The following is a 27198-nucleotide window of genomic DNA, read 5'->3' as shown; positions in this document are numbered from 1 at the left end:
CCACTCCTTATATCAACGCTTCCAATACATCCACATTCTCTCAAACTGTAAGATCACAAAGTGCACCATTAACATCAATCAGTTCCTGCCGATGCCTGCACCTGCAGATAATCCTTTAGATACATCCAGAAGTCCGTGGGGCAAGATCCAGTCGGCAATTCCTCCCCGTAAGTTGCTAGTGTATCTTGACAGTAAGTCAAATCTGTTAGCCAGTCTTTCACTCTTGGCCCTTGTTTTACATTCCAATGCATTGCCACCCGCCTCTTAGCCATTAATAAAGCAATCACACAAAACTTTCTCTTTTGCGCTCTGAGCTGCGGCACCAGTCCCAAAAGACAGACCAGTATCGTGCAGTCCAGTGTTTCCCCAATCATCATACCAACCTCTCGCACCACCTTCTCCCAGTACTCTCCAACTAGGGGGCAGCGCGAGGCTAGGTGTAGGAAATCCGCGTGTTCCTGCCTGCATCGCACACAATTCGAATCTTCCCGTAACCCATATCTGTGGAGCCTCTCAGGTGTATAGTACACCTGGTGTATGTATTTATAGTGTATAATCCTGAGGTTCCCGTTGGGTGTCAGCATACTGGTAAGAGAGCATGTTATCTCCCAATCTTTCTCCGATACTGCATCATTCAGTTGCGCATTCCATTTATTTCTCATATGTTCAGTGTTGACCCCCACGTCTCTCTGTAAACTCGTGTAAAGTCTGGACACCAGGTGTGTGGCCGCCGGGGCCGTAAGAAGCAATTGTAGTGTGTCTAGTGTTTTAGGCTCTTCCGGGAACGTAGGAAAATGATCTTTGACCGCTCTCTGCAATCTGTAATATGTGAAGCTGAATAATAACGTCGGGTGGCTTATGTAATGTAGGCTGTTTAGTGTTCGGAAAACCCTGTCTTCGTATAGGTCCCCCAATGTGTCGATGCCTGCACGCCGCAAGAGATCCATCCCCACCTGTTCCTGTGTGACCGATAGAGCTGGGTGATTAGCCAGTGGCAGTTTCGGCGCATATATCGGCAACTTTCCGGAAGCCCTCCCCATCTGTCTCCAGGCCTCAATCGTAGTGTTCACTGGATTGATGTCTCGATCATGTATTCTAGGTCGCCTGTGTGTCAGTATGTTAATCAGTGGTATCGGATCAGCATCCCCCGACTCCACTGCTACATGAGACAGGAATGGTATTTCATGAAACCAGTGATGTGCAAATTGAGCTTGGGCGCAGAGGTAATACAAATACATATTTGGGATCTTAAAACCTCCCTTTTCGTAAGGTAGTGTCATCGTTTGTAATTGTATTCTAGCATGCTTACCTGCCCAGAGTAGACTCAAAATCATTTTAGTAATATTTCGGAATACCTCTGTTGGAGGTCTAATGGGGATGTTTGTAGATAGGTACAGAAGTTTGGGCAGTATTACCATCTTCACTATTGCAGCTCTATCTGCTAATGACAATGGCAGCCTGTTCCAACGTTTGATTTTGTCATCTAGAGATGATATCACTCTGCCGTAATTAGTTCTTATTACTAGTTCTGGGTCCCTGTGGAACCACACCCCTAGATATTTAGTGGGTTCTTCTTGCCATTCCAGTGGGTAATCTAGTGTAATCGGGGCAGTGCTGTCTGTCATAGCCAAGACTAGGGACTTCGACCAGTTTATTTGTAGTCCAGAGTGTTGCCCGAATTTAATGTATTCGCGTATTAATGGGTTGAGGTCTTGCGCAGGGTTTTTGACATATACCACCATGTCGTCTGCGTATAGTGAAATGTGAATCGGACGGGACGGGAGTTGAATTGCAGATTCGTGATGATAGTGTTGTCTAATTTTGCAGGCTAGTGGCTCCAACACTAACGCGAATAACATGGGAGATAACGGGCAACCTTGTCTTGTTCCCCGACATATGGCAATCGGCTCTGAAACGTACCTGTTTACCCGAATACGGGCCGACAGGTTCGTATACAGCATCACTATCCATTGCGTGAATATGGTTGGGAAACCCATCCTTACCAATACCGCGTGTAGAAAAGGCCAGGCTATTGTGTCGAATGCTTTAGCCGCATCTAATAGCACCGCTACAGCTTTGATGTTAGGTGCCAGATAATGTGCCAGGGCAAATAGCGTCCTTGTGTTGTGCGCAGTGGATCTGTCCGGAATAAAACCTGACTGGTCCGGCCTGATCAGTAATGGCATTAGTGGCTTAAGTCTCGCGGCCAATAGACTTGCTATGATTTTCGTGTCTACGTTAATTAGGGACAAGGGGCGATATGAGTCACAGTGCTTCTCGTCCTTACCCGGTTTTAGCAGGGCTATGAGCATTGCTTCCCTCATGGATGTCGGTAATGTTTGTGCTTCGTGTGCTGCCCCATATAGCCTGACCAGATGTGGCGCCAGTGTGTCAGCGAAAGTTTTGTAGAATTCTGCCGTGTATCCGTCTGGCCCCGGTGCCTTGTTGTTTGGTAATAGTTTTATCGTGTCTAGAACATCCTCCACTGTTACAGGGCGGGCTAAATAATCCCTATGAGCGTTCGATAGCCATGCAATTTCAATGTCAGCCATATATGTCTGCATGTCTGCCTGTGTCGGTGTGGGTCTCGCTTCATAAAGAGTACCATATGTGGACATGAATTCCCCCAGAATCCCATTTACGTCTCTAATGAGTGCTCCCTCTTGTGTCTTAATCTCTGTTATATGGTGCTGTGGTCTACCCTGGCATATTTTTGTCTTGCCCGGCCTCCCTCCTTCTCCATAGGCTCTCGCTGTAGTACGTTTGGAAAGATAGTTTAGCTCGTCTGTCGCGAATTGTTGGTGCTCCTGCAATAATGTTTTGATGCGTGCTAATAGTGTGACGTCCCTTGATTGCGCGTATTCCTGTTCAAGCAGTTGTATCGCTTTTTCTCGCGATGTCAGCTGTTGTCGTATGTCCCTCAAAATCCCCGCTGTGGTGCTGATACATACCCCCCGTATTGTGGCCTTGAATGCTTCCCATATGAGACAAGGATCATCCGAAGTTGGGCAGTTTAATTCAAAGTATTCCACAATTGCCTTATGTAGTGTGTCCGTGTATAACGGGTCTTTCAGAGCTCCTGCATTAAATCTCCACGTGTAGGGCGGAGGTGTGTAGCGTGGTATCTGCAGCTCTAAGAGCACCGGACTATGGTCCGATAATGTTCTAGGTAAGTGACTTATCCCGACTGTCCATGTTAGTAGTTCACTCGTGCCTAGCCAATAGTCCAATCTGGACCAGCTATTGTGCGCTGCAGTGATATGTGTTGCCGCCATCACCCCCGGGTTCCACGTTCTCCATATATCCGACATCTGTAAGTCAGTAAGTGCGTCTGTAAGCTTCAGTCTCGCACGTTTGTGTGGTTCTATTGTGTTGTGTGATCTGTCCAATTCGTCTTGCAATGCTATGTTGAAGTCTCCACCCCACAGTACGTGCTCTACCTGGAGTTGTGTTATCTCCTGCCATATTTTTGTGTAGAATCCAGGGTCATCTACGTTGGGGCCATACGTGTTTACCAACGCTAATCGTTGGCGTCTCACCAACCCAACCACTATTATGCTCCTCCCCTCTGCATCTCGCTGTATAGTCGAAATCTCAAAGTGCACTCCTTTACGTATGAGAATGCTGACCCCACGAGAATATGTGGAATAGTTTGAGCTAGAGATCGACTCCGCCCACCTTGCCCCTATCTTACTGTCTGTGCCAGCCGCCTGGTGCGTCTCTTGCAAGAACACTATGTCTACATGTAACCTATCCAAGTAGGCAAAAATCTGTCGTATCTTCTTTGGATTCCACAGTCCCCGAATGTTCCATGTCATGTATGTAAGGGTGGCCGATGATGTCATGTTAATGCTAGTGGAAGGCATCTTGGTGTAGTGAGATACAAAATTCCCTTGGTGCATACATTCGGTTACGCTCTGTTTCGGAACGTGGCGTATCTCGCCAATCATTTGCCCTGATAATTACGGAGGTCGCAATGCTTCTCAGACACAGTGACAACTGTCGAACAACTCTCATTTTCCCATCTCTCCCCCCACCCACTTCAGCGCCCAAACTTTGCCAAAGCCATCCCTTTAATACAACTAAATAACCTGTAGAACTGTAATAGGGGCGCACCCTCTTGGGGGTGTCGCCAGGTGCACACTTCTCCATCCACATGGTGGATGTGGACAGGTGCCTATGTCAAAATTAATACTTTTGTTTGTTCAACCCGTGGTAGCACTCCCCGCCCCCCGTTACCTCTTAGTTTTGTACCACCAGCTCTGGAGTCTATCAGTACATGTTACACCATATGTATCCCAGTGGTCACAGTCTTGGGCTACTTCCCGCTCACCTCCTCCCCCCACTTCTCCGGTACCTGTGACCATCGATTCAGTTACTCACTGCTCCAAGCTTTTGGGCGGCAACGGATCATTTCACAAGTCTGCTTGCTGCTGTCCATTGACCATAGTCCTTTCAATTCCCACATCGTGTCTCGCTCACTGCCGTCATCCCGTCGCTGTAGGAGTCCATGGGACACGTATATTCCGTTACATTTGAAGTTGGCCAGGTGGTAGCAGCGTGTCACATATCCCAGTGTCTCATGTTGCCACCGTCTTGCAGTTATTCATCGTCGCTACCGTGGTTTTCCCGCTCCTGCGATTTTCGCCGTTTGCCCAGTTTTTTAACATATTCATGCGCTGCTTGGACTGTGAGTAAAACAGTGGGCTTACCCGCCGTGACTACCCTGAGTTTTGCTGGGTAAAGCATCGCATACTCAACACCCAGGTCCCGCAACTTCTTCTTTATCGGTGCGAATTCTTTCCTGGCCAGTTGAACTGCCATGGTGTGATCTGGATAAAATTGTAGTGCGTTGCCTTGATGGTTGATGACGCCCTTTTCTCTTGCCAGTCGCAGGACAGTGTCTCTATCTCTGTAGTTTAACATTCGGGCTATTATCACCCGAGGCGGCGCTCCCGGCTTAGGAACAGGCGCTAGAGAGCGATGTGCTCTTTCCACAAGAAAGACTGACGATAAACTATCCGCTCCGAACAATTCCTTCAGCAGTGTCTCTACGTATTCCTCCATTTTCCCTGTGTTGGTGGTCTCCGGCAGGCCCGCTATCCGTACGTTGTTGCGCCTGGACCTGGCTTCCTGGTCTTCCACCTTTGCGCGTAGTATCTCCACGGTCTTTTCCAGACCTCCACATACCTTTGAAGTGTGGGCTGAGGCATCTTCTACACTTGATATGCGTTGTTCCGCCTCCACCAACCTCTCACCGTGCTTATCAAGTTTGGCGGCCATGTTGTCCACCCGCAGCACTACATTGTCTAATTTGTTGTTCATGTCGTGAAGGCTTTGTTGGATAGCACGTAGAATCTTCTCCATGCCTGATCCCTCTCCTGACTCGCCGTCTCCCTCTGCGTCCGACAGCCTCGTAGCGCCGCTTTGTTGTTTTTTCCCCTAGAATTGCAGTTTCGATTGTTGCTTCTCTGGTTTACCCATAGCGCAGGAACGAGGTGGAGCGTTGCGTCGCGTTTTTTCAGTGGCGCCACTGGTTAACTCGTTAGTTGTCTGCTGCTGCCGGTTCCTGGGTGTAGTCGACCTGTTAGGTCCTATGTTGTTCATCTGTTGCACACCAGTTGAGTGAGTCGTCCCTCTGGCGTTTAATTCTCTTGAGTAGACCCTTGTTTGTGCGAGTCTCCCTGGAAGGGCACCTGGCTTTCAGTATGTTGTGTAGTTGGAATCTGCCCTGAAAGCCTACTCCCTCTGTTTCCCCGAGTAGGCGGAGGGTCAGCGCGGTAGTAGCCACAGCTGTGGCACCTTTAGAGTTGGCCGCTGCCTTCTCGTTTGGTTGTGTTTGGCGTCCTTATTGTGGTTTTCCCTCCATTAAATGACAAAACTGGCGCCCCTCCCCCCTCACTCCTGGCGACACAGCCTTGCTTTATGTGTTTCCTGCCGTCTCAGTCTCAGTGCCCGCAAGTATTCCCAAAGTGCCGCCTGTCTCCACCTCCGCGCCGATTATTTCCGCCCACCGGCGATGTACGTCGTTTCTTGTTCAGCGGTAGGCTCTGGACCGGGTTCCGTGAACGCTCGCAATTATGCGTTCCACTGCAGCCGCCATCTTGCCTTTGTTTGGAACGCACGCCAACTCACCGACTCCCTGGCGCTCCTGGGCTAACGTTGTGCTCGTGTGCCTCACTCGATTTGTCCCTCCGCCTCGGAGCAGTCAGCGGTGTGTTAATAATCGCTCCCTGGTGTCCCTGTTGGGCTCGATGTCCGGACGTTCAGATTTCTTGCGCCCGCCATCTTGGCATCTCGCTCCGTCCGGAGCCGTTTTTGAGGCATAATTGTACTGTCGTCGATCATTCACCCGGTTTCTCCGCACCAGTTTGCAGACATGTCCCTCCTACCTCCTCGGTGTCATTTTCGGAGGTTTCACGGCGGTGCACACGGGTTTTTGTCACATGTAAGGCACCTGTCCGGCGGAGCTGACTCACGAGTCAACCATCCCGCTGTGCGCCCTCTAGCGCCCCCCAAGGATGTGGAACAATGTTCCCAAACAACATGTCTATATCCGCTAAATTCATTATACATGAGCTTGCAGTTTGGGACAACTCCTTATAATACCCAGTCGGGTTTTTACGGGGATCGGGTAGTGTCTGCTTGAGTGCTAGAACTTCGGATCTTTTCCAGGGGACATGTACCCATACACGCTGGAAATGAGGCAGAACCGGTGGAACTGCGTTTGCATCACCTTCCCTCCACACCGGAGGAACCTCTCTCATAGGGTACTGTCTCGCTCTTTTCCTACTATACGTACCACTGTCAGAGGATGACCCAGAATTACCACCTGTACTTCGATGTGATAATAATATCTCTACTGCTCTTTCAACGTCGGGACCAACTATCATACCCTCCCCAAATTTAAATCGTAACCTACACAACTCCTGCAGGTTGCTCTTCTGACCATTATCTTCCAAATCCTCACACAGGAAAACACACATCTGCTCAAAGACGTATCTTTGCGTTGGTTCATCCCATTGACGGAAAACGTTCATGACAGACTCTACATCATATCTCGCTGTATCCATAGCCCAATTTCGTGCTAACTTATTCAATGTTTCCCTTTCCTGATAATCAGGCATTTGGCTTCGTAATTGTCTTCGTTCCGTGTTAGGGGTCGTTTTAGGCGACCGAAAAAGTGGTGAAGGAAAGTTAGTAACAATGCTGGCCATTTTATGCCAGACGAAAGGTGAAAGTGGAGGAATAGCTGGTAGTAGAACAGAGTCACGCAAAGCAGAAACAGAAATGTTCGTAGAACGAGTATCAGAGAGACTAGAAGGTGCGCTAGGCGAAATTTTAGAAGGAACGGTAGGAGAAATAGATGTGATCGGTGAGCCTTGAGGAGGCTGTGCCAAAGAAACAGGAGCCAGCTGAAGAGTAGCTGGTGAGTGCGGTAAAGGAGCCTGTATTACAGCTACCAAAGGTGCAACGAAAGGTTGCGGAGGTGCTGTGGCATTTTGTGCATAGGGTGGCGGAGAATTTAATAGGTGGGACATCAATGGATCTTTCTCGGATCCTTCCTGTTGACCTTTTCCTCTATTTGGCAGCATTGGGTAACATTTATCTATCGCTAGTTTCTTGCTCCTAAGCATCTGTTCGCTCTCCTGCTCTTCCTCGTTATCTCTGTATGCAACGGCAGCTTGCACCATTGACATACCTCTTTTATTCTTTTTTGCTAGTCTTATTTCTTTCTGTTTGGCTTCCTTGCGCCATAAGCGGAAAGAGTCAAACATTGCCGGCCGGGCTTTCTTCTTGAACAATTTGACCTCTAAGTTATCTAATATTTCTTGGTCGAAACTACCATATTGGGGCCATTTTAAAACACCATCCTTGCGGGTGTATTTTATCCATACCTCGTTATATGTGATAGGACCTACGCCGTGCTTCACATAGAGTTCATACATTGGAGTTCCAATTGGAGGAACCGGACAAGAATCTTCCAACTGGGAGTCCTTACTACAACCAAGACAAAACAAGTTTCCAAGTTTGCTAAAACCAGGCATCTTCGCTCACTGGTCTAGCTTCAAACTTCAAAGGATTATCTGTTATGATATTTCTCGTGAATACACGAGTCCTTCGGCTTTGGGGCTTGCAAGTTCCAAATCAAGTCGTATCTCAAGGATACCAAAAACTAAGAACAAACTAAGGACTAGGAGACGCTCCACTTATACTTAACTGAAGTATTTGAAGATCGATGACGTCGCTAGAAGACTCGTCTATCGTTTCGCTCTACCAAGGATCACTGGGTCCAAAACAAGGCGATAGTCAGGGCAGCAGTCCTTCGTAGCCGTCGGGACGCGGGGAACCTCGCAGCAAAGACCTTCGGAACCACGTCGACATACAGGGGTCGCTGAAGTGGCTGGCCGTCCTCCGGAATTTTCACACGAAGCTCCTCACGAACATCTGGCTTGGACCGTCACCGCTTGATATCGCCCCGAGTTGGGGTCCAACTGAGGTAACGGGTTTTTAGGAACCCACTGGTGTCAGGGGATAACACCCGAAGACCTCTGAGTTCCCTTGTTCCGGACCACAGAAACACGTAGTCTTCTAGTCGCAGTCAAAGATCAAGTTTTATTGGTAGCTACCAAGTAACACGTGTCCCAGAAGTACACCACACAGAGAGTAGGTTCTTGGGAGACTGTTCGTTTTTACAGAACCAGCCGTCTCCTTATATATCAAATATATGGCTTCAAGCAAGAATTCTTGAGTTTATGGTATGGCAACACACATATTTCTACAACAATACAAAGAGCGAAGTCATGTAAGCAAACCCATATTTTAGATGTCCAGTTTGCTGATAGATTACCCAGTTGGATCGGGAACTCCCATCAGATATAGATGAACCACCAATAAAGGAAGGTACAACCCAGCCATAAAAGGGCCATAAACAAGATACGGGGACAGGTGCGTGTTTGAGGGAAACATGGGCTGTATGTAGTGAATGGTTCGTGGAATGTTATGCGTAGATGCTATCGTATTCGGCCACTGGGCGAGGAGCTGCCTAAACAGGTTTGGCCGAAGACAGTGGAGTCAGTTGGGACAGGTCAGGGGAAAGTCACGAAAGGTGGACGTGTCTATTTGGATCAAGCTCGACCTTTAATTGACTTATCATGAGGGCAAGATGCAAGATGGATGCCGTTCACAAAATGGAGTTTAAGGGATGGGACGGAAACTGTGATTTAGGGGTGTTGGCAACCCTCGATTGTAACGCAAATACATAGGAATGATGTCCTAATCATTATCGGTTCGTAGACACCAAAATCGTCTCGGTACGTGGAGGTTTCGTGACACGGGTATTGGACCTCGATATCGGGAAAACCACAGGGTCCGGATTTTGGGAACCACAGATGATGCACTGCATATACTCGATTCGGGGGAATTGTGCCTTCTGATTCTTCTTCACCTCTCTGAAGCCTTTGACACTGTTGATCACAACACCCTCCTTAACACTCTTCAACAGAGAATGGGCGTGGAAGGCACAGTACTCAAATGGTTTGCCTCATTCCTCTCAGACAGATCTTAAATGATCAAGATTGCGAACAGTCTCTTGGCTCCACTGGTGGTTGGTCAAGGCGTCCCTCAAGGTTCTATCCTTGCTCCCACTCTGTTTAATCTCTATCTTGAACCATTAGGGAACCTCCTAAGCAAAACTGGAATCCTCTACCATCTCTATGCGGATGACACCCAAATCTACCTCAAGGTGTCTTCCTCTCATGATCTCTCACTACTCAACTCTACTCTCAACTCTATTCACAACTGGATGTTAGTTCACCAACTCATTCTCAATCCCTCCAAAACTGAATTCCTCCTCTTATCTAGCTCTCTCTCCCCGACTCCTGTTCAATCCTGGATGGGTCAGTTGAATTTACTTTACAGTAAACCCGTCATTCTTGACTGCGCTAAATCCTTAGGTGTCATTCTTGATAAAAAACTCAACCTAATCTCACACATCAACTCCATTGCCAAGAGCGCATGTTATCAGCTGCGCCTTCTATGGGGGATTTGTCGGTTCTTCCCGTAGAATTACCTCAAAACCTTGGTCCAATCGCTAGTTCTCTCTAGACTGGATTATTGTAATTCTCTTCTGACGGGCCTTCCCAAATCTCACCTCTCCCCCCTCAAATCCGTCCTCCATTAAGAAGTCCGCTTCATTCCATGGTCCAAACGAAGTGACCATATCACTCCTATCCTGTCTTCTCTCTGATGGCTTCCCATTGAGGCTAGAGCTATTTACAAAATGACGTGCATCACCCACAAAGCTTTGCACTCTTCCTTCCCTCGCTATTTGGCGAATAAACTGAAATTGTCTGGAGGCTCAAGACCTTCTCGGAATGCGGAAAAGTTCCTGCTTGAGTCCCCCCCTTCAAAAAGGAAAAATTGATGGCGCAATCGTTCTCAGGTAACGGTGAGAATCTGGAACTCGTGTTTCCTCCTTTGCTCCGTGCCATCACCTCCATCCAGATCTTCAAAGCGGACCTCAAATCTCTTCTATTCCAAAGACACTTTCAGAACTAATTCCCTCATTCTCAGACCCCGCCAGGAAGTTCTTTAGTCATTGTAAATTTGTCATATATATTTTTCTTTGTACATTCTGTGCTTGCTGTGTTTGATATTGTGTTCCTTTTGCCTGAGCTGCGCGCTGACCGCGGCTAGGGAGGACAGTGGCAGTGTCTCCCCGATCCGCTTGACGCCAGATAGCTTTCACCAGGTCAGCTAAAACGGAATGAGCATTTATGTTTCTGAATTCTGGAATCTAAGGTTTTAATATTCACGCTACATGCATCATTTTAAAACGCATTGGTTTTGCCATATATTTTTAATAATCCTTTCACACGCTGCTTGGTGTATGGGGGGTGATTGAAACTCACTTGCACTTGAGGAAGTCCGTGCTCGATGGTATAGCCTGCCCGCCTCGTTCCAACTCGGCAATTAGTGCCGTAGAGCGGAGGGCGGACAGGTAAGAGCCTGACATTCACTACACTTCCGCTAGGTCGATCCGGTAGCGGTCTAGTCTCCCACAAGGAGGGGCTACTTAGGCAGCGAGGAGCTGCGCGCTGACCGCGGCTAGGGAGGACAGTGGCAGTGTCTCCCCGATCCGCTTGACGCCAGATAGCTTTCACCAGGTCAGCTAAAACGGAATGAGCATTTAATGTTTCTGAATTCTGGAATCTGAGGTTTTAATATTCACGCTACTTGCATCATTTTAAAACGCATTGGTTTTGCCATATATTTTTAATAATCCATTCATACGCTGCTTGGTGTATTGGGGGTGATTGAAACTCACTTGCACTTGAGGAAGTCCGTGCTCGATGGTATAGCCTGCCCGCCTCGTTCCGACTCGGCAATTAGTGCTGTAGAGCGGAGGGCGGACAGGTAAGAGCCTGACATTCACTACACTTCCGCTAGGTCGATCCGGTAGCGGTCTAGTCTCCCACAAGGAGGGGCTACTTAGCCCTCTCGTCGCCCTGAGCGTGCAGCGGTCGCGCGCAGGGGAGCGCCAGAGGACGCGCCGGAGACAAGCCAGAGAAAAGCCCGTCTGTGCCCGTCCGTGACTGGACGGGACTAAGGGCCATGGGCTCTGTCTCAAAGGGCACAGACGCTATTATGAGCCACTGCCTTAGGTATTCCTCCCAGGCGCTTAGATATCTACAGCCAGACCCTCTAATAGGTTGTGTTGTGCACTCCTCCCTATGCCCTGAAGGTCCTTTCTCATGTTTACATTGTTGCTTCCAGGCTACTTTAGACATTGGTGGTATTACTGAGGAAAGCAAGCCACCTACTAGGCCCTGTCCTCCTATCTCTCCCCATACCCTTCCCTCTAACTTCAATATCGAGGATACTGTGCCTGCGAATAGTTTAAAGAGTTTTCTTTTAAACATTTGCTCCCTACCAAAGCACCATCTTGAATTTTGGGATCTGGTCAATACTGTAAATCCAGACATTTGTTTCCTCACAGAAACTTGGTTAAAGCCCCATACAGTTCCTGCCATCACGTTGGGGGTCCCTAAGGGATATAAGGTACTTAAACTCGATCGTCCTGTCAAAACGGGGGGAGGTATTGCTATTGTGTATAAAGAGGAGGGCCTGAAGATCTCCCTGTTAGAACAAAGGAGCTGTCCCATGATGGAAATTATGGTTTTTAAGATTACTTTCACTCCCAAAACTCACTGGACTGGGGCACTAGTGTACCGCCCCCAGGCTCATGTGTGGGCTTTTCTATTTCCCTAGTGGAATTTCTGGCTCCTTACCTAAAAGCCAAAGAAGATTTTATTCGCCTTGGAGATTTTAATATTCATGCGGACCTCCCTAGTCATCCTGATACTGCATTATTACTTTCAGATCTTAAACTATTAGGGCTAGAGATCCAAAATAATGATCCCACACACATTGGTGGACATACGCTGGACCTAATTTTTACCAACCGCTTGAAAATTAAATATTGGTTAACATCTCAAGTGTGCTGGTCCGACCACTATATGGTGGAATTCTTCTTCTGTGGTTTTGCCCCTTTACATCAGAAGTCTTTCCCTGATGCTTTGCGGAGATCCTGGCGCAAGGTAACACTGGATGAACTTCAGAGGGTCTGGAAGGAACCCATATTTACAGAGATAGATGATGTTGAGTCTGGCTTAGTCAAGTACAATGCAGCTCTTTTAGAAGCAGTGGACCTACTGGCGCCACTGAAGCTTTGTAAACAGCATTCAGTAACCAAACAAGAGATATGGTACACTGAAGAACTTAGAGGGGAGAAGCAGAAGTGCAGAAAGCTCGAAAAAGCTTGGAGGAAATCACACATGGATACGAATAAGAAAGAGTATACTGATGCCCTGGCCTCCTATCATAACAAGCATTGGAAATGCAATAGGTCTCGCAGCATTAGAGTTAGTGCTTTTAGAATTGTTTATGGGTTTTTTTTGTAAATCTTTAGCATTTTTGTTTCCTGTAGCCAATGCTAAAGAATTACAAATAAAAAAAGCCATAAACAATTCTAAAAGCTCTAACTCAAATGCTCCGAGACCTATTGCACTGTGTGAGGGTGAGTGAGGGTGAGTGAGGGGTTGAGGGTGAGTGAGGGGTTGAGGGTGAGTGAGGGGTTGAGGGTGAGTGAGGGGTTGAGGGTGAGTGAGGGGTTGAGGGTGAGTGAGGGTGAGTGAGAGTGAGGGTGAGTGAGGGTGAGGGTGAGTGAGTGAGGGTGAGGGTGAGGGTGAGGGGTTGAGGGTGGGTGAGGGTGAGGGGTTGAGGGTGAGTGAGGATGAGTGAGGGGTTGAGGGTGAGTGAGGGTGAGTGAGGGTGAGTGAGGGTGAGTGAGGGTGAGTGAGAGTGAGTGAGAGTGAGGGTGAGTGAGGGTGGGTGAGGGGTTGAGGGTGAGGGGGTGAGGGGTTGAGGGTGAGGGGGTGAGGGGTTGAGGGTGAGGGGTTGAGGGTGAGTGAGTGAGGGTGAGGGGTTGAGGGTGAGTGAGTTGAGGGTGAGTGAGGGTGAGGGGTTGAGGGTGAGGGGTTGAGGGTGAGGGGGTGAGGGTGAGGGGGTGAGGGTGAGGGGTTGAGGGTGAGGGGGTGAGGGGTTGAGGGGGTGAGGGTGAGGGGTTGAGGGTGAGTGAGTGAGGGTGAGTGAGGGTGAGGGTGGTGGCCCGATGGGAGAGAGCAGCCAGGATGGGAGAGAGTGTGAGAGAAATGGCAGGATGAGAGAGAGATGGCAGGATGGGAGAGAGAGATGTCAGGAAGGGAGAGAGATGGCAGGATGGGAGAGAGAGATGGCCGGATGGGAGAGAGTGTGAGAGAAATGTCAGGATGTGAGAGAGATGGCAGGATGTGAGAGAGATGGCAGGATAGGAGGATAGGCGAGAGGGCGTCAGGCAGACAGAGAGAGAGAGTGGGAGGAGCAGTGACTCTGTTACAGACAGATCGAGGGAAGTAGGGAGAGAGGTGAGGGGAGGGAGAAACGGCGGCCGCGATTACTGACACTTCAGGAGAGAGGGCGCGTGAGGAGAGCTGAGAGTGACAATGTCAACAAAGGACGGGAGGGCATGAAGAAAGGAGACCCCCTTGCAGAGGTGACGGGCAGAGAAGAAGAGACAGCGACTGGTGAAGGGTCATAGACAGAGGGCAATGGGAGAGAAAGGAGTTACTGGCACTGTCCGCGTGTGTCTCGCTGGGTTCTGCTCACCACGTAATGGGCTAGTCTCGCTCAAAGAAGGCTAGTTGAGGACGTAATCGAACACTGAAGCTGTTCCCAATTAGCCAGATAAATATGTTAAATTTAAGATTATGTGCAAGAGTAAGTAGTCTGCAGTAAGTGGGGTGCCAGGCACTGTGTGCCACCTTTGATGGTTTATATGAACCGGGCAAGGAGCACTGCTCAAGTGAGTAGCGCACAGACAACCCACGCCTACACCACCCATGAACAGCGCTTTCCCGACATTTCTTCATAGCAAAGGGGCTTAAACCTGGTTGGTCACTTGTCGTAATAGCCGTGATTCTCAGTAATTGCTGCATTCGCTCAGAGGATTGCTAATAATATCAGACATAATCTGATAGGATAACATGTGTGTGGTTGTGTGCGTGTGTGGTGAGCATCAGAGATTCCCCTCAGACATTCCCCTCACACTTGGCACCAATTCTGATTAGGGATGTGCCCACCTTTGTTTACCACAGAGTAAGGTCGTTTGACCCTAGATATCAAGTTGGTCAGTGTCAAAAAGCTGTTCAGTATATGGGAGTTGTTTGTTACGCCCGTTTCCGAGATTCAGGCCTGACCTTTAAATGAGTGGCGACTTCGTGTAAGGCGAAGTGACCATTAATTATTCGTAATGCAGTAGCTGCGGTCTTCCCCCCTCCTTACATGTATAGAAAACGGCTGGATGCCCTGCGAACAAAGACACCGTGTGGTGGCCCATAGGCGGGTGAAGTTAAAGCCGAAAAGCAACCAATCACATGATGTTTTGTGGCAGCGTCACACTGGTAGTCGTTTTTGGCGCATTAAAGAAGGCGGCTTCGGTTCCACAGCTCCCCGCGCAGCCCTGCAGTGCACGGCACACCAGAGCGCGGGACGCCTGGTTTCTGCTGTCAGCTTTTGTCGCAGTATTGTATAGCTGCGCTGCCACGAAGGGGGAAAAACACGAATCTCTTCAGAGTGGCGTGTGTGCGCGCCGGCGCCGCAGGTCCCCAGGCCTTCTCCGTGTGACTGCTTAACCGTAAAACATGTAGTGTCAGAGGCCAAGTGCTCGGAGCATGTAAAGGTTTAACAAGCTGTGATGTGGGTCACCGAGCTTGCAGTGACGCCCTGCAGGCCTGTCTTCCACACAGCTGACAATCCCTGTCCCTTCTGTAGCTGAACAACCCTGGCCCTGTCTGCAGTCCTCTACCTGCAGACTCAACCTGTGCATGCCGAGTGCTCTTCAACCAGCGGTGTCCAACCTAGGTGCAGAGGCTGCATCCATGCCAGAGCCAGAGCGGGTAAAATAAACAAGACGGAGGGAAGAGAGGGGAGGGGGGAGGAGAAATGCGAGGGGCCAGAGCGGGTAAAATAAACAAGACGGAGGGAAGAGAGGGGAGGGGGGAGGAGAAATGCGACACGGCGGGAAGGGGCAGGCAGGATGACTCAGGGGAGGGGGCGGAGCGGGGCAGAGCGGCATGTGGGTGTGAAGAAGCCGGGCCTTTGAAGTGAAGCTAAGCTTCACTTCAAAGGTGTCGGAGGAATGCGGGCGGCTGTGCACGCGCTTTTAAGCTCAATGCACATGCGCATTGAGCTTAAAAGTCACGGGCACTGCAAGGAATCGCCACGATTCCTTGCAAGTTAGATAAAGAGTCGATGAGCCCCTATAGTCTCGCTTGCTCGATGCGCATGCGCATCGACAGGCGAGACCTAAAAACCTAAAGATGGCCAGACGTAGTTGTCTTGCGTCACAGCTGGAGGAAGCAGGCAATACTCCCAGAGAACTCTATAAGATCCTACAGTCCTTTATAAAACCTGTGGCCTGCGAGAGTCCTGATGAGTTCTCTCAAACCCTGTGTGATGAAATATCATTATTCTTCGAGAATAAAATAGAGCTTATATATGAGAAGATCAAGCAGACAGAGACTGTTGGAAGTAGTATCTTCAACTCCTCCTCTACATCATCTATTCCTCCTATGCCTTCTGTGTGCGCCAGTATCTCACGTATCTCACTTATCACATTTCCGGAGATTACTCTTTCTGAAGTCACTTCTCTGGTTGGTCTAATTAAAACAGGGTCCCCCTCAGATCCCTTGCCAGCAAAGATGGTGGGTTCTTTAGGGAACCTGCTCCTACCTGGAATTCAAACAGTGATCAATCTTTCCCTCAGAGACGGGTATGTGCCAGGTGAATGGAAGAGAGCGGTGGTGACCCCTATTCGAAAGAATGCAGCCTTGCCATGGTCAGACCTTTCCAATCTCCGTCCTATTTCCCTACTTCCTTATATCGGTAAGATGACCGAGAAACATGTGAATACCTATCTATCTAAGTTTATCGAGGCAGCGGGCGGTCTGGACCATTCTCAATCTGGGTTCAGACCTAACCACAGCACCGAGTCGGCCCTCCTCTCCGTGACCAATACCATCAGAATGGCACAGGATAGAGGAGGTTCCATGATCTTGGTGCTGTTAGATCTATCAGCTGCCTTCGATACGGTTTCACATGATATTCTTCTCGGTCGTCTGCAGAAGGTGGTAATAGGCGGCTCGGCTCTGGCCTGGCTAAAAAGCTTTCTCGCGGGTCGATAACAAACCGTCAAGCTGGGCTCCCATTATTCGATCTTTAGGGAGCTCACTAAGGGGGTCCCTCAGGGCTCATGTCTAAGCCCCACACTTTTTAATGTGTATGTGGCCCCCTTGGCGGATATTGTGAGAGAATATGGGTTCACCCCAGTATCGTATGCTGACGATACTCAGCTTCTGTTCCCCTTCCATACCATGACACCGGCAATTAAACATGCTTTTGCCACCGGTATGAGAGCAGTATCTGACTGGATGACCTCCAATTGCTTACAATGCAATGTGAGCAAGACGGAGGTCATGCTTTTTGGAGAAGCCCCCCTCTTTTGGTCGCCTGAGTGGTGGCCCACGGATTTAGGAGCTGCTCCCTGCCCTAAGCAGACAGTGAAAAGTCGAAGTAGGGGAAAAAAAAGTAGGGGCACTGTGGGTGGAGCATCAGGAGGCGGGAATAACTAGAGTATTGGATCAGTGGAGGAGTCAGAAGTGAGGCTAAAAAGAGCAAAACATACCGATTTTTTGTATGTTTGGCATCCACAACCAATGGATACACGTTTATTTTAGGTTTAATATATTAGTTAATTACATTAAAATACATTTACAACGTGGGATACATTTTCAATCACAGAATGTCCTAATTACGCTTATAAGAGGAACCAGGTGCCGTTTGTCTCCGAGCCATGCCGGTTCTTTCATCAGCACTTCTCTTCCCTTTTCCTAACCATTTGTAAACATAAAATTTGGGAGTAAATTCTATGACAGGAGGGCCTACATGTTGGGGAGCACTGTTGAGTACATCATTCAGTGCCCCTCGGTCAATGCAAAATTGTAGTCCTACATTTTTTATGTGCTTCACGCAACATGTAATGAAGCCAGCATTAGATGCCTTCTGGTTTCCTGTTATTGTATCTAGAACTAGCAATCAAAAATGAATATATACACCTAAAACAACCCAGACCTGTTGGTTTTGCAGATGCTTTTAGCATTATCAGATGAATGAGATACAATTAATATATTAGTAGTTTGTGTAATTACTGCTCAAGTTAGTTAGCATGAGAATTGCAAATGCATCAATTCTGAAATTATGAGACTCAAACAGTGGTAGAGTCAGAAATAGGTAGTGTTCCTCGGATTATCTCAATCAGTTATTTTCTCCCCTTGAGACTACTATCCTCTGCAATCACTATTAGACACCTTCATACTTTGCCTCTCCAAAAGCACTGTAGGTGTCTAGAAATACCACCCAACAGAGACAGCATGAGGAAGGTCAAACATGAATGGCAAAATATCCTAATTTGCAAATCTTTTCCACATAATTATGGCTCTGTCATATTTTCCACATAATACATCATCGGCCGCATAATCTGATGGTTTTAACAAAAAAATTGTATGTAGCTCAAATGGATCAAAACACGTGACTTGTGTTGCTGTGAAGTAGAAAGCCCTTTACAAAGGTTGACTGGTCAACATACTCACTGCTGCACTTGTATGTTAAACTGGTATTATTGAGGCAAAAGCTTGCAGAGACTGTAGGATGTGTAAAAAAGTCAAAATAATAAAGTATCAGAAAATGTACCTCACATTAGGCTGCAGCCTTTCTTTGCTGCATAATTTAGCCAACACTGCAGCGTCATTTTGTCCTCCATTGCTGCATAATTGCAGAGGGCCCCAAAGCAGGCAGCACATGTTAAAAGTGCTTATGCTTGTGCATGAAGCAGAGATGCCTGCACGTTCCTGAGACCCGCAATCCTAAAAGAATAACATAAACAAAACAAAAACTGTAGCCCACTTTTCACAAAGTGCAAATTACACAGACCTTTAGCAGGCAACTCCCATAAAGTAAGGAACACCCCTCTTTTGTGTGCATCAAATATCTTCTAAAACACACTGGTTTAGGAACCCCTTTTTGTAGCTGCATAACATCCTTTCTGTCTGACAGCAAAGGAGCCTCTGATAATTAAATCTATGAAGCTGGTTTTACAGGAGCTCACGATTTGCAGGTGACTCTCAGTTTGTGATATAATAGTTTAATTCTGCTTTAGTCTGTTACTCCTATAATCAGGGGCCCATCTGGTTTTACCACTTGTGCACTTGCTTAATGTCTCGCTGACATCTGCATTTACTGCAGTGTTCACTTAACTATTGTTGTAAATGCTAGTTTACATCACTGACACCTTTCCAGTCAGTGCTTTGTGTACTTTTCTAGGCACACATTTTGTGCAGCAATTCAGGATTAATCTTAATGTCATATCCAGTTATTTAAACCCTGCACCCAGCAACAAGGCCTAAAAGACACTGTAGCTGAAGTGGCAACACCTGGCCTCTTGGGAGGCCGCTTCTCTTACCCCCTGCCAGCCCACCATAAACTGGAGTGAGAATGCACAATGGCCATAAAATTGGCTCTCCTTTCAGCCTCCCCCATGAAGACCCATGTCTATTCACACCCTCCCCACTGCCCCCATAACCTGAAGGTGATGACCCAGCAGGGGCTGACACTGCTTCTGGCCAGGCAGGCCCCACGAGGCAGGGGGCCCAGACCAGAATGCTCGAAAGGCCAGAGCAACATCAAGCTCCCAGCCTCAAAATACAGAGGGTCAGGAGAGAGCCCGGGATGCTGGCGCCTCATTACACTGGCCTGGTGAAGACAGTTAACAGAGGCTAAAAAAAAACGGTCCATAGGTGCCCCTGAAGCACCGGCCTGTACCCCATGCCCGACTGATCGCCTTCCCAATCTGACACTCTCACTAAATGAGGTGTAAATCACACCACACACTCTAGCAGCAGGGCCATTAAAGGTTGTCTTTTTCGTGTGCTGACTGATTGCTCCTAGAGTGTTGATTTGCAGGCCCCTGCCCCCAGACACAGAGGGGAAGGGGGAGGAGGTCTTGTCAACTGCAGATGCTTTCCTTAATGTGCAACACACAGGGCTGGACGATCACACGATCATTTTTTTTATTCGGACCATTCCTGCCGTCCTGGGACGCATTTTTGAAATACAGAAGTAGGGGAACGGACTGTGTTAATTTTTAAAAGTAGGGGCACGCCGTGCCCTTCCGTCCCCGCCCACTTCTACCACTGGTTCACCCCAGTATCGTATGCTGACGATACTCAGCTTCTGTTCCCCTTCCATACCATGACACCGGCAATTAAACATGCTTTTGCCACCGGTATGAGAGCAGTATCTGACTGGATGACCTCCAATTGCTTACAATGCAATGTGAGCAAGACGGAGGTCGTGCTTTTTGGAGAAGCCCCCCGCCTTTGGTCGCCTGAGTGGTGACCCATGGATTTAGGAGCTGCTCCCTGCCCTAAGCAGACAGTGAAAAATCTGGGGGTGCGGCTTGACCAGGCGTTATTACTGAAGGAACATGTGAGTCTGGTGGCGGGAACCTGTTTCAGGACCATTGGGCTCCTGAGGCGTGTGTTTCCATTCCTGGATGATTGCCATAGGAAAACACTGGTTTAGACATTGGTCGTCAGTAGATTGGACTACTGTAATGGACTGCTCCTTTCAGCCAACGAGGAGCAACTGAGCCGTTTGCAGGAGGTCCAGAATACTGCGGCCAGATTAGTTCTTGACGCTCCTCCTAGGTCCCCGTCACGCCCTCTTTTGCATAAGCTCCACTGGCTGCCTATCCGCCAGAGAATTGAGTTTAAAGTGTGTTGTGTAATTCACAGATGCCTTTATGGATCTGGCCCTAAATATCTGGCTGAATTATTTCAGCCATATATCCCGACCCGCTCCTTGCGATCTAGCAATTTATTATTTCTGCAGATTCCGCGGATTAAGAAGGCAAAACAAGGCGGTCGTGCATTGTCTTATAAGGGCCCTACTCTTTGGAACACTTTGCCCCTTACTTTAAGACAAATTACTAATCTACATGCCTTTTAAGAAATCTTTGAAGACCTATTTGTTTCCGGCTGTGTAAGATCTAGAGCTTTTTATGACTATGATACAGATCTGGCATCTTGGAAGACCCTAAAAGCGCGGAGATACCTCTTGGTGTCGATTCCGGCGCTATATAAGAACATAAAATAAATAAATAAATAAAATAAATAAATATGACATGCTATTTTTCTCCAGGAAGTTTTTTTGTCATTGTAAATTTGTCATATATATTTATATTTTTGTTTGTACATTCTGTGCTTGCTATTGTGTTCCTTTTGCCTGCGTTGTTTTGATTCTACGGCCTGATGTTTGTTTGTTCCATTTTTGTAACAGTTCTCTCATGTAACGTAACTGGTTCTATTGTACAGTGCTATGACACCTTCGGGTAAAGACCCCGCTTTTTAAAAATACATTAAATAAATAAATAGCTAAAAGACATTAACATTGACAACGCCTATTGCTCTCGGATTACTATTACCTATTGGCTTTGCCAATGCTTGTTTAACCTATCATATCCTGCTTTGCTCCAGACCTTGTAACCAATGCTCACTTGCAGTGCCCAATGTGTGACCCACTGAGGCAGCGCCTGTTACGTCTCGCCCCTTGTCCGGCCTAGCACCACCCGCCCCCTGTCTGCCTTGCCCCTCACACGCATAGCCAGACCACGCGCGCCCCCTTCCCCGCGTGGGCATTCCCACTTTTTCAATCTCCCGCGCGCGCTTGCGTAGCGGTGCTCTTCCGTGAAGAGTCAAGAGAAACACGCCTGCATGGCTGGTCCTACCAAGAGGGGAGGGGGGCTCCGACAAAGGTCGGCCCATATGAAGGCTAGGACAGGTAAGCAGTCCATATTCCCACACCCGTATCTCTTAATAGAATAGATCAACAGCTTTCTGTCGTGCAGCGGCAGCTGTCTTCACGCGGTCATCAGACAAATGTTCTCCAGTGACAGTGATCCCTCCTCTTATTTAGAGGTAGAATGGATTCTGCTGCTCCAACTTCATATTTGAAGTGACAGAGAGGATGATACCACTATACAAAAAGCGCAGGAGGGAGTTAATTTTCTTTATTCTGTCCAACCTACCATCTCTCCCCACTTTGGTGTTTGGTATCGTAGTAACTGTCCACATAAAGAGTCAGTGTGAGCCCAAGCCAAAGCTGTCCCTCGCTGAGCTGTCCTCTAAACAGTTTACACACCCCTGCACTATCCCCTTCACTTGGTCTCGACCGCTGTTTCCTTCACTCGCTCGCCGTTTAAGTTACTGGCTCAGATAGTCCGTCTGAGAGGGGCGCGCGCATGTGCTTTCATTGTGTAGTGCGTTCGAACACACACACACACTTCTGAAACCCCCCTTGTGATTTGTTCCCTCGCAGCCGCCGTGAGCCGCCGACTTGCCAGCAGACGCAGGAGCCGGTATGAGGGCAGGGGCCGGGCCGGCACAGCCATGGAGACCGCGACGCTTAACGGTGGCCCCCGCGGGACAAAGAGCATCGGCGCCGCTGAGCGCAAGAAGCGGCGGGGCCCGGCCCTGCGCCTACTGCAGCCCCTCGTGAACTCGCCGGAGCCCGAAGCCATGGAGACCGGCGTGAAGCAGCAGCAGCAGCGGAGGCCTCAGACGCCGACCTTCCTGCCAGCCCCGTCCCGGCCCCGCTACACTCTACTGGCCGAGATCGGGAGAGGCAGCTACGGAGTGGTGTACGAGGCGCAGGCCCGGCGCTCTGGGGCCCGGGTGGCAGTGAAACGCATCCGTTGCGACGCGCCCGAGAACGTGGAGCTGGCCCTCTCCGAGTTCTGGGCTCTGACCAGCCTCCGCCGCCGGCACCAGAACGTGGTGCAGTTCGAGGAGTGTGTCCTGCAGCGCAGCGGCCTTGCCCAGCGCATGAGCCACGGCAACAAGAGCTCCGAGCTGTACCTGCGCCTGGTGGAGACGTCGCTGAAGGGTGAGAGCCACAGGGGGTGTGGGAAGTACGAGAGGCCGGGGATTTGAGGCCTGCACTGGTAGCGACAACTCTGACCTGCGGCCATTGTTGGAATTGACCTCCCAGAAGGCCCGGGGAGGTGATTTGGGAAAGAAGTTACTATGGGTAGAGGGGGGTTGGGTAACCGGTATGGGACTTCCTTGATCCTACTAATGTGAGGCCTGCACGACCGTTCAGTGGCTGTTTGAGGGGGTTGAAAGGTTACCCTGATCAAACAGAAGTAGTCCCCGAGCTATGACAGGTGCCAGGGCTTGCTGACTCGAGGCCTGCATGCTGGGCGAGACCCGTGGCAGGAGAGACAAAGAGCCCCAGGCCTACAGTCACCACCACCACAAGGGGAATGGGGCGAGACCCCCTGTAGGCATTTACTAGAGCCCTCTTGTATGGATGGGAGGGCCATTTGAGGTTTGGGGAGCCCGGACAATGACTGTGCCAGAGTACTGATATTCGAGTTGTGCCATGGCAATATCCCTGTGCAGTGTCCTGAACTGGTGCCAGTTGTGTGGGGGTTAATTTCGCACTTTACTCGTCCTCATTGTGTGGGTGTAGGTGTATGCTGGGGTTGTGGGTTGATGAGCGATAGTGCGGGGCCTGAGTGTGGCCTTCCATGACCTAGCCACTGTAAGCCTTTACCCTGGACTGACACTACAGTGATGGTGGTCGTTTGAAGGTTGCACAAGAGATAAGAACGCACTGCACTGAGGAGAAACGGCGATCTTTGGGGGATGGGAGGGCGGTCTGGTGTGATGGTCAGAAGTACATACTGGTGCCGAAAGGTGCTACAAACCTCACTCTTAAACACACAGCAGCTTAGAACACACGCTGTGGCCTATGAGGTGACTATAGCTACCAAGTTTCCCTAGTCCGTAGGTGGTGAGCTGTTCAGGTAGTTTTGTTTTCTTTGAATTCTGAAAATTCTATTTCCATTTTTGTAATGGAATAAACAAGAATACAAGTCCCCTAATTTAAATAAACACTTGAACCAGAGCAACTAGTCACGTATGGGCTTGTGAAACTTGGCGAAGAACTGGGTGACACAGGGAACAGATGACAGAAAATGCTTTCTTCAGGAAAAAAGTACTTCTGAATCGCAGACTTAAGAGGAACAATTCATTGAACAGCTGCTCCTAACAAAGTTCATCCTTGTTAGACCGTTCTGAATGGCTCAGAGAAGCTCACCTCTGATTTCCAACTGTAAATAGCGCATAATGCAGCAAAGTATGTTATTACATTTATTAAGTGCGCATATACCATAATGTGTCTTGGCGCTAGTAGTCCAAAGTGAGCGAGGACCTCTATTTGTTAAACAGCCAGATTTTAAGGGCCTTCCTGAAGGCTATCGGAGAGGGGAGAGTTCTAATGAAGTTAGGAAGGCTATTCCACAGCTTAGTAGCCCCTAATATGAAACTCCTACCACCCCAATTAGCTTTATGGAATCTGGGAGTGGGCATCAGTTTTGCACCTTCCGAGCGGAGATGTCTGTTTGGGACATACCAGTGTAACGACCGGCTCAAGAACAGAGGACCGGTACCATGAAGTGTCCAGTATGCGATGCAGAGGGCCTTAAAATACACCTGATTGAAAATAATGAAGCTCCTCATGGAGCAAGTGCAATTTTTGAAGATGCTTTCAAACCGATTGAAACTTGGGAATCCCTAGGAGAAGCCTGGCCAGCAGCATTCTGAATCGTATGTAGCTTACATAGCTGCTTCTTGGGCATGCCAAGGTAGAGCCTTTTGCAGTAGTCCAGTTTGGCAAGAACTAACAATGTGACTGCGGTTTTCTTGCTGTCTACTGGTATGAAAGGTAAGATTTTCTTAATCATCTTAAGAAAAAGCTAGAAGAGGAGACTGCATTGACTTGTGCCTCAAAGTTAAGTTTCTTATCTGTTATCACACCCAACTACTTAGCCTTGGGAGCTGGAATACGAGCTGCCCCAAATCATCCGGCCACCAAATCTGTGACCAGCTTGGGGAAAAGTTGCCAAAGAGGACTATCCCAGTTTTTCTTGAGTTCAACTTGAGGCAGTGTGAGCTCATCCAAGAGCTGACTGCCAGCATACACTCCCTAAATCTTTGGCCCAGCGGTACACTTTTTAAAAATAGGCAAGACTATTTGTGTGTCGTCTGCATGTTAGTACCAAGCCAAAGGGTCTGATAATTGCCGCTAATTCTGACACATATATAGTAAAGAGTGGAACTCAATGAAGAGCCCTGAGGAACCCCACATGGAAGAACAAAGGAAGGGGCATCATAGCTACCCAAGTCAACCAATTGTGTTCTCCCAGATAGAAGAGACCAGTGTTGGAGTATTATCCGTTATGCCGATAGAATTCAGATTGAGTAGCAAATTGTGGTCAACCTCAGTATAGCAAACAAGGACACTACAAGTCCTAAATGTACAGCATTACAGAATACTGCACACACTGAGCGGGTAACAAATCAAACATAAATGCTTGTAGTGAATCATGTGGCACACACATCCCACAAGAATTTTTGCACACAATACTGGTGTGTGTGGGCACTTTCTCATTATCCACCTGGTTATAACTGCTTGTTGCACATACACCTACGAATGATATTTAGTCGCACATTAGTTTGCTTATCTCACAATATCCAAGTGCAGTGGAGCCATGCAATTGATGGAAAAGCTTAGGAAGCCGTCCCACTGGCGCCCAGTCTATTATTTGTGTCGTATTACTACAAAGGATCAAGGGCCTTTTGCTTTGTGATGCATTTTTCAAAACACAATGCATCGCAAAAGTATAGGTGTATGCCGTGCATCAGTCTGAATCTCTAAGATGCTCCATTTTTAGAAGAGCAATTAAGGCTGATTAAGTGATGTGAATGATCTGTATCAAAAGAATACAATGGCGGCGTTTTGTCGGCGAGATGTTATCATTTGTGAAGTAAGGCATCTTTGGGTATGTACCTATCAAAAGGATCCTGGTCTGGAATTAAATGCCTACTCTGGAAATGAATGTTGCAAGTGTTACGAAAGCCTTTGCTTGTTAAACACCAGAACCTTGGAAATCCAAATGCAATCTTTTTTGCCCTACTTTAGGAATGTATTCTCCCGTAGCTTTCATCCCATTCCATTTGGTATTCTTGATCTCTTCATATTAATTGCAGAATCCAAGGAAAGCTTTCTGGATCTGTTCAGCCTCTCCTATGACTGGCGTGTACATCCGAGACTAACATTGTATTAATGTTTTTTTTTAGATTTTCTAGCCTTACTAAGGTTCTTCCCACCCTAGCTTGTTTTTCTGTCGCTGGGCTGTCTGATATTTCAATGGATCAATGTGAATGTGGAAAAAAAGTAATCCAATTTGATTTCTACTTTGAGCCCAGTCCACTACCTTATTGTACACTTCACCTGGAGTACTTGCCCGAGCTTTTTATTTCAGTTTTTTTAAATTTCCCTTTTGTAATTGCTTTTGTTTTTCGCTCCGATTTGTGTTGATGCCACCCAACTGTGCATTCAAATTAAGTCAGTACAACCAACCATACTAAATGGACTATGGTTGGGTGTCATCGAGCTTCCAGTAGGAACTACAGCTAGAATTTTAAACCTTGTTGTAGCCATCTCCATAATAGACTTAAACAACTTTCTTCTGTGTCTTTCATATACCTTCCTGCTCACAAGCTTCAGTATGTCTTCGATGATGTTTGTACATCAGCCCAGTAGCCTTCTTTCCTCTTAGCAGATGTTCATTTTTTTTTTTTGCTGCACACTTCTGCCTTTGTGTCCTATTTTGTGACTTTTCTTGATATACGTGCTTGAGCAGAGGAGGTTATTTCCTTACCTTCTGAAAACATCCCATGTTGAGACGTGGCTGAGTGCAACTCAAACACATTTAGGAAAACTCTCGCATACAATCTTACTTTCCAAACAAATGGGAGAGAATCATCCAGTCACGCCCCCAAAAGAGAAATCTAACATGTGGATATTCTTCCCTAATGTTGTATTTGGGTGTGAGTAACTGTGGTGAAAAGGACCTATTTCTGTCAGTGCAGCAGAAGACTCATTATTTTAGTAGGTTGGCACATCCTTTGTAGTCGGCCGTACACACCAAATACATATATATATGTTCAATTGGTGGTGGAAATATCTATTTCTAGAATTATGGTCCTTTTACATCGATGCAGTAAAATGGCTGCACTGACCATTTTCTACACTGCCCTTTCTGTAGCCCAGTATTTTCATCATCTCATCTGCCATTGCTCTTGCATGCTACTGTAAAAGTGGCAGTTTGCGGGGGCAAGTGGAACCTATTTGTAAAAGCAGACAGTCTGCTAAGTAGATGGGCTTAGTGGGCCCATTTCTGCCCGGCGAGCATGCATGTTTTTTGACTTATTTCAGACTACACTAACTCTGCATTAATCAAATATTACTGCTGTGCATACTATAATGCTTAACTGCCATATCCCCCCCCCCCCCACCCCCAATAAATTGGGGCTCGGTTCCTCTATGGGATCAATCCTTCTGCAGAGAGTTTAAGCATGGGCATTAATGTGTTGCCAAGCACTCGCTTCGCTGCTGCATAGAACACTGTCTTTT

General features: G+C 48.0%; 1 protein-coding gene across 1 annotated transcript in view; it reads left to right on the top strand.

Annotated features, from left to right (window-relative positions):
* The first annotated feature begins 21922 nt into the window (after positions 1 to 21922).
* The window catches only part of STK35 (serine/threonine kinase 35), a 75585-nt gene continuing 70309 nt past the window's right edge, over positions 21923 to 27198 (top strand). The window contains exon 1 of the mRNA XM_078651699.1: positions 21923 to 22599. Within this exon, the coding sequence (XP_078507825.1) occupies positions 22104 to 22599 (496 nt within the window). The 5' untranslated portion in view covers positions 21923 to 22103. The remainder of the gene's footprint in view (positions 22600 to 27198) is intronic.

Source organism: Lissotriton helveticus, chromosome 7 (assembly GCF_964261635.1).
Source record: "Lissotriton helveticus chromosome 7, aLisHel1.1, whole genome shotgun sequence".
Taxonomy (NCBI): Eukaryota; Metazoa; Chordata; class Amphibia; order Caudata; family Salamandridae; genus Lissotriton; species Lissotriton helveticus.
This window is presented reverse-complemented; position numbering and strand designations above follow the sequence as displayed.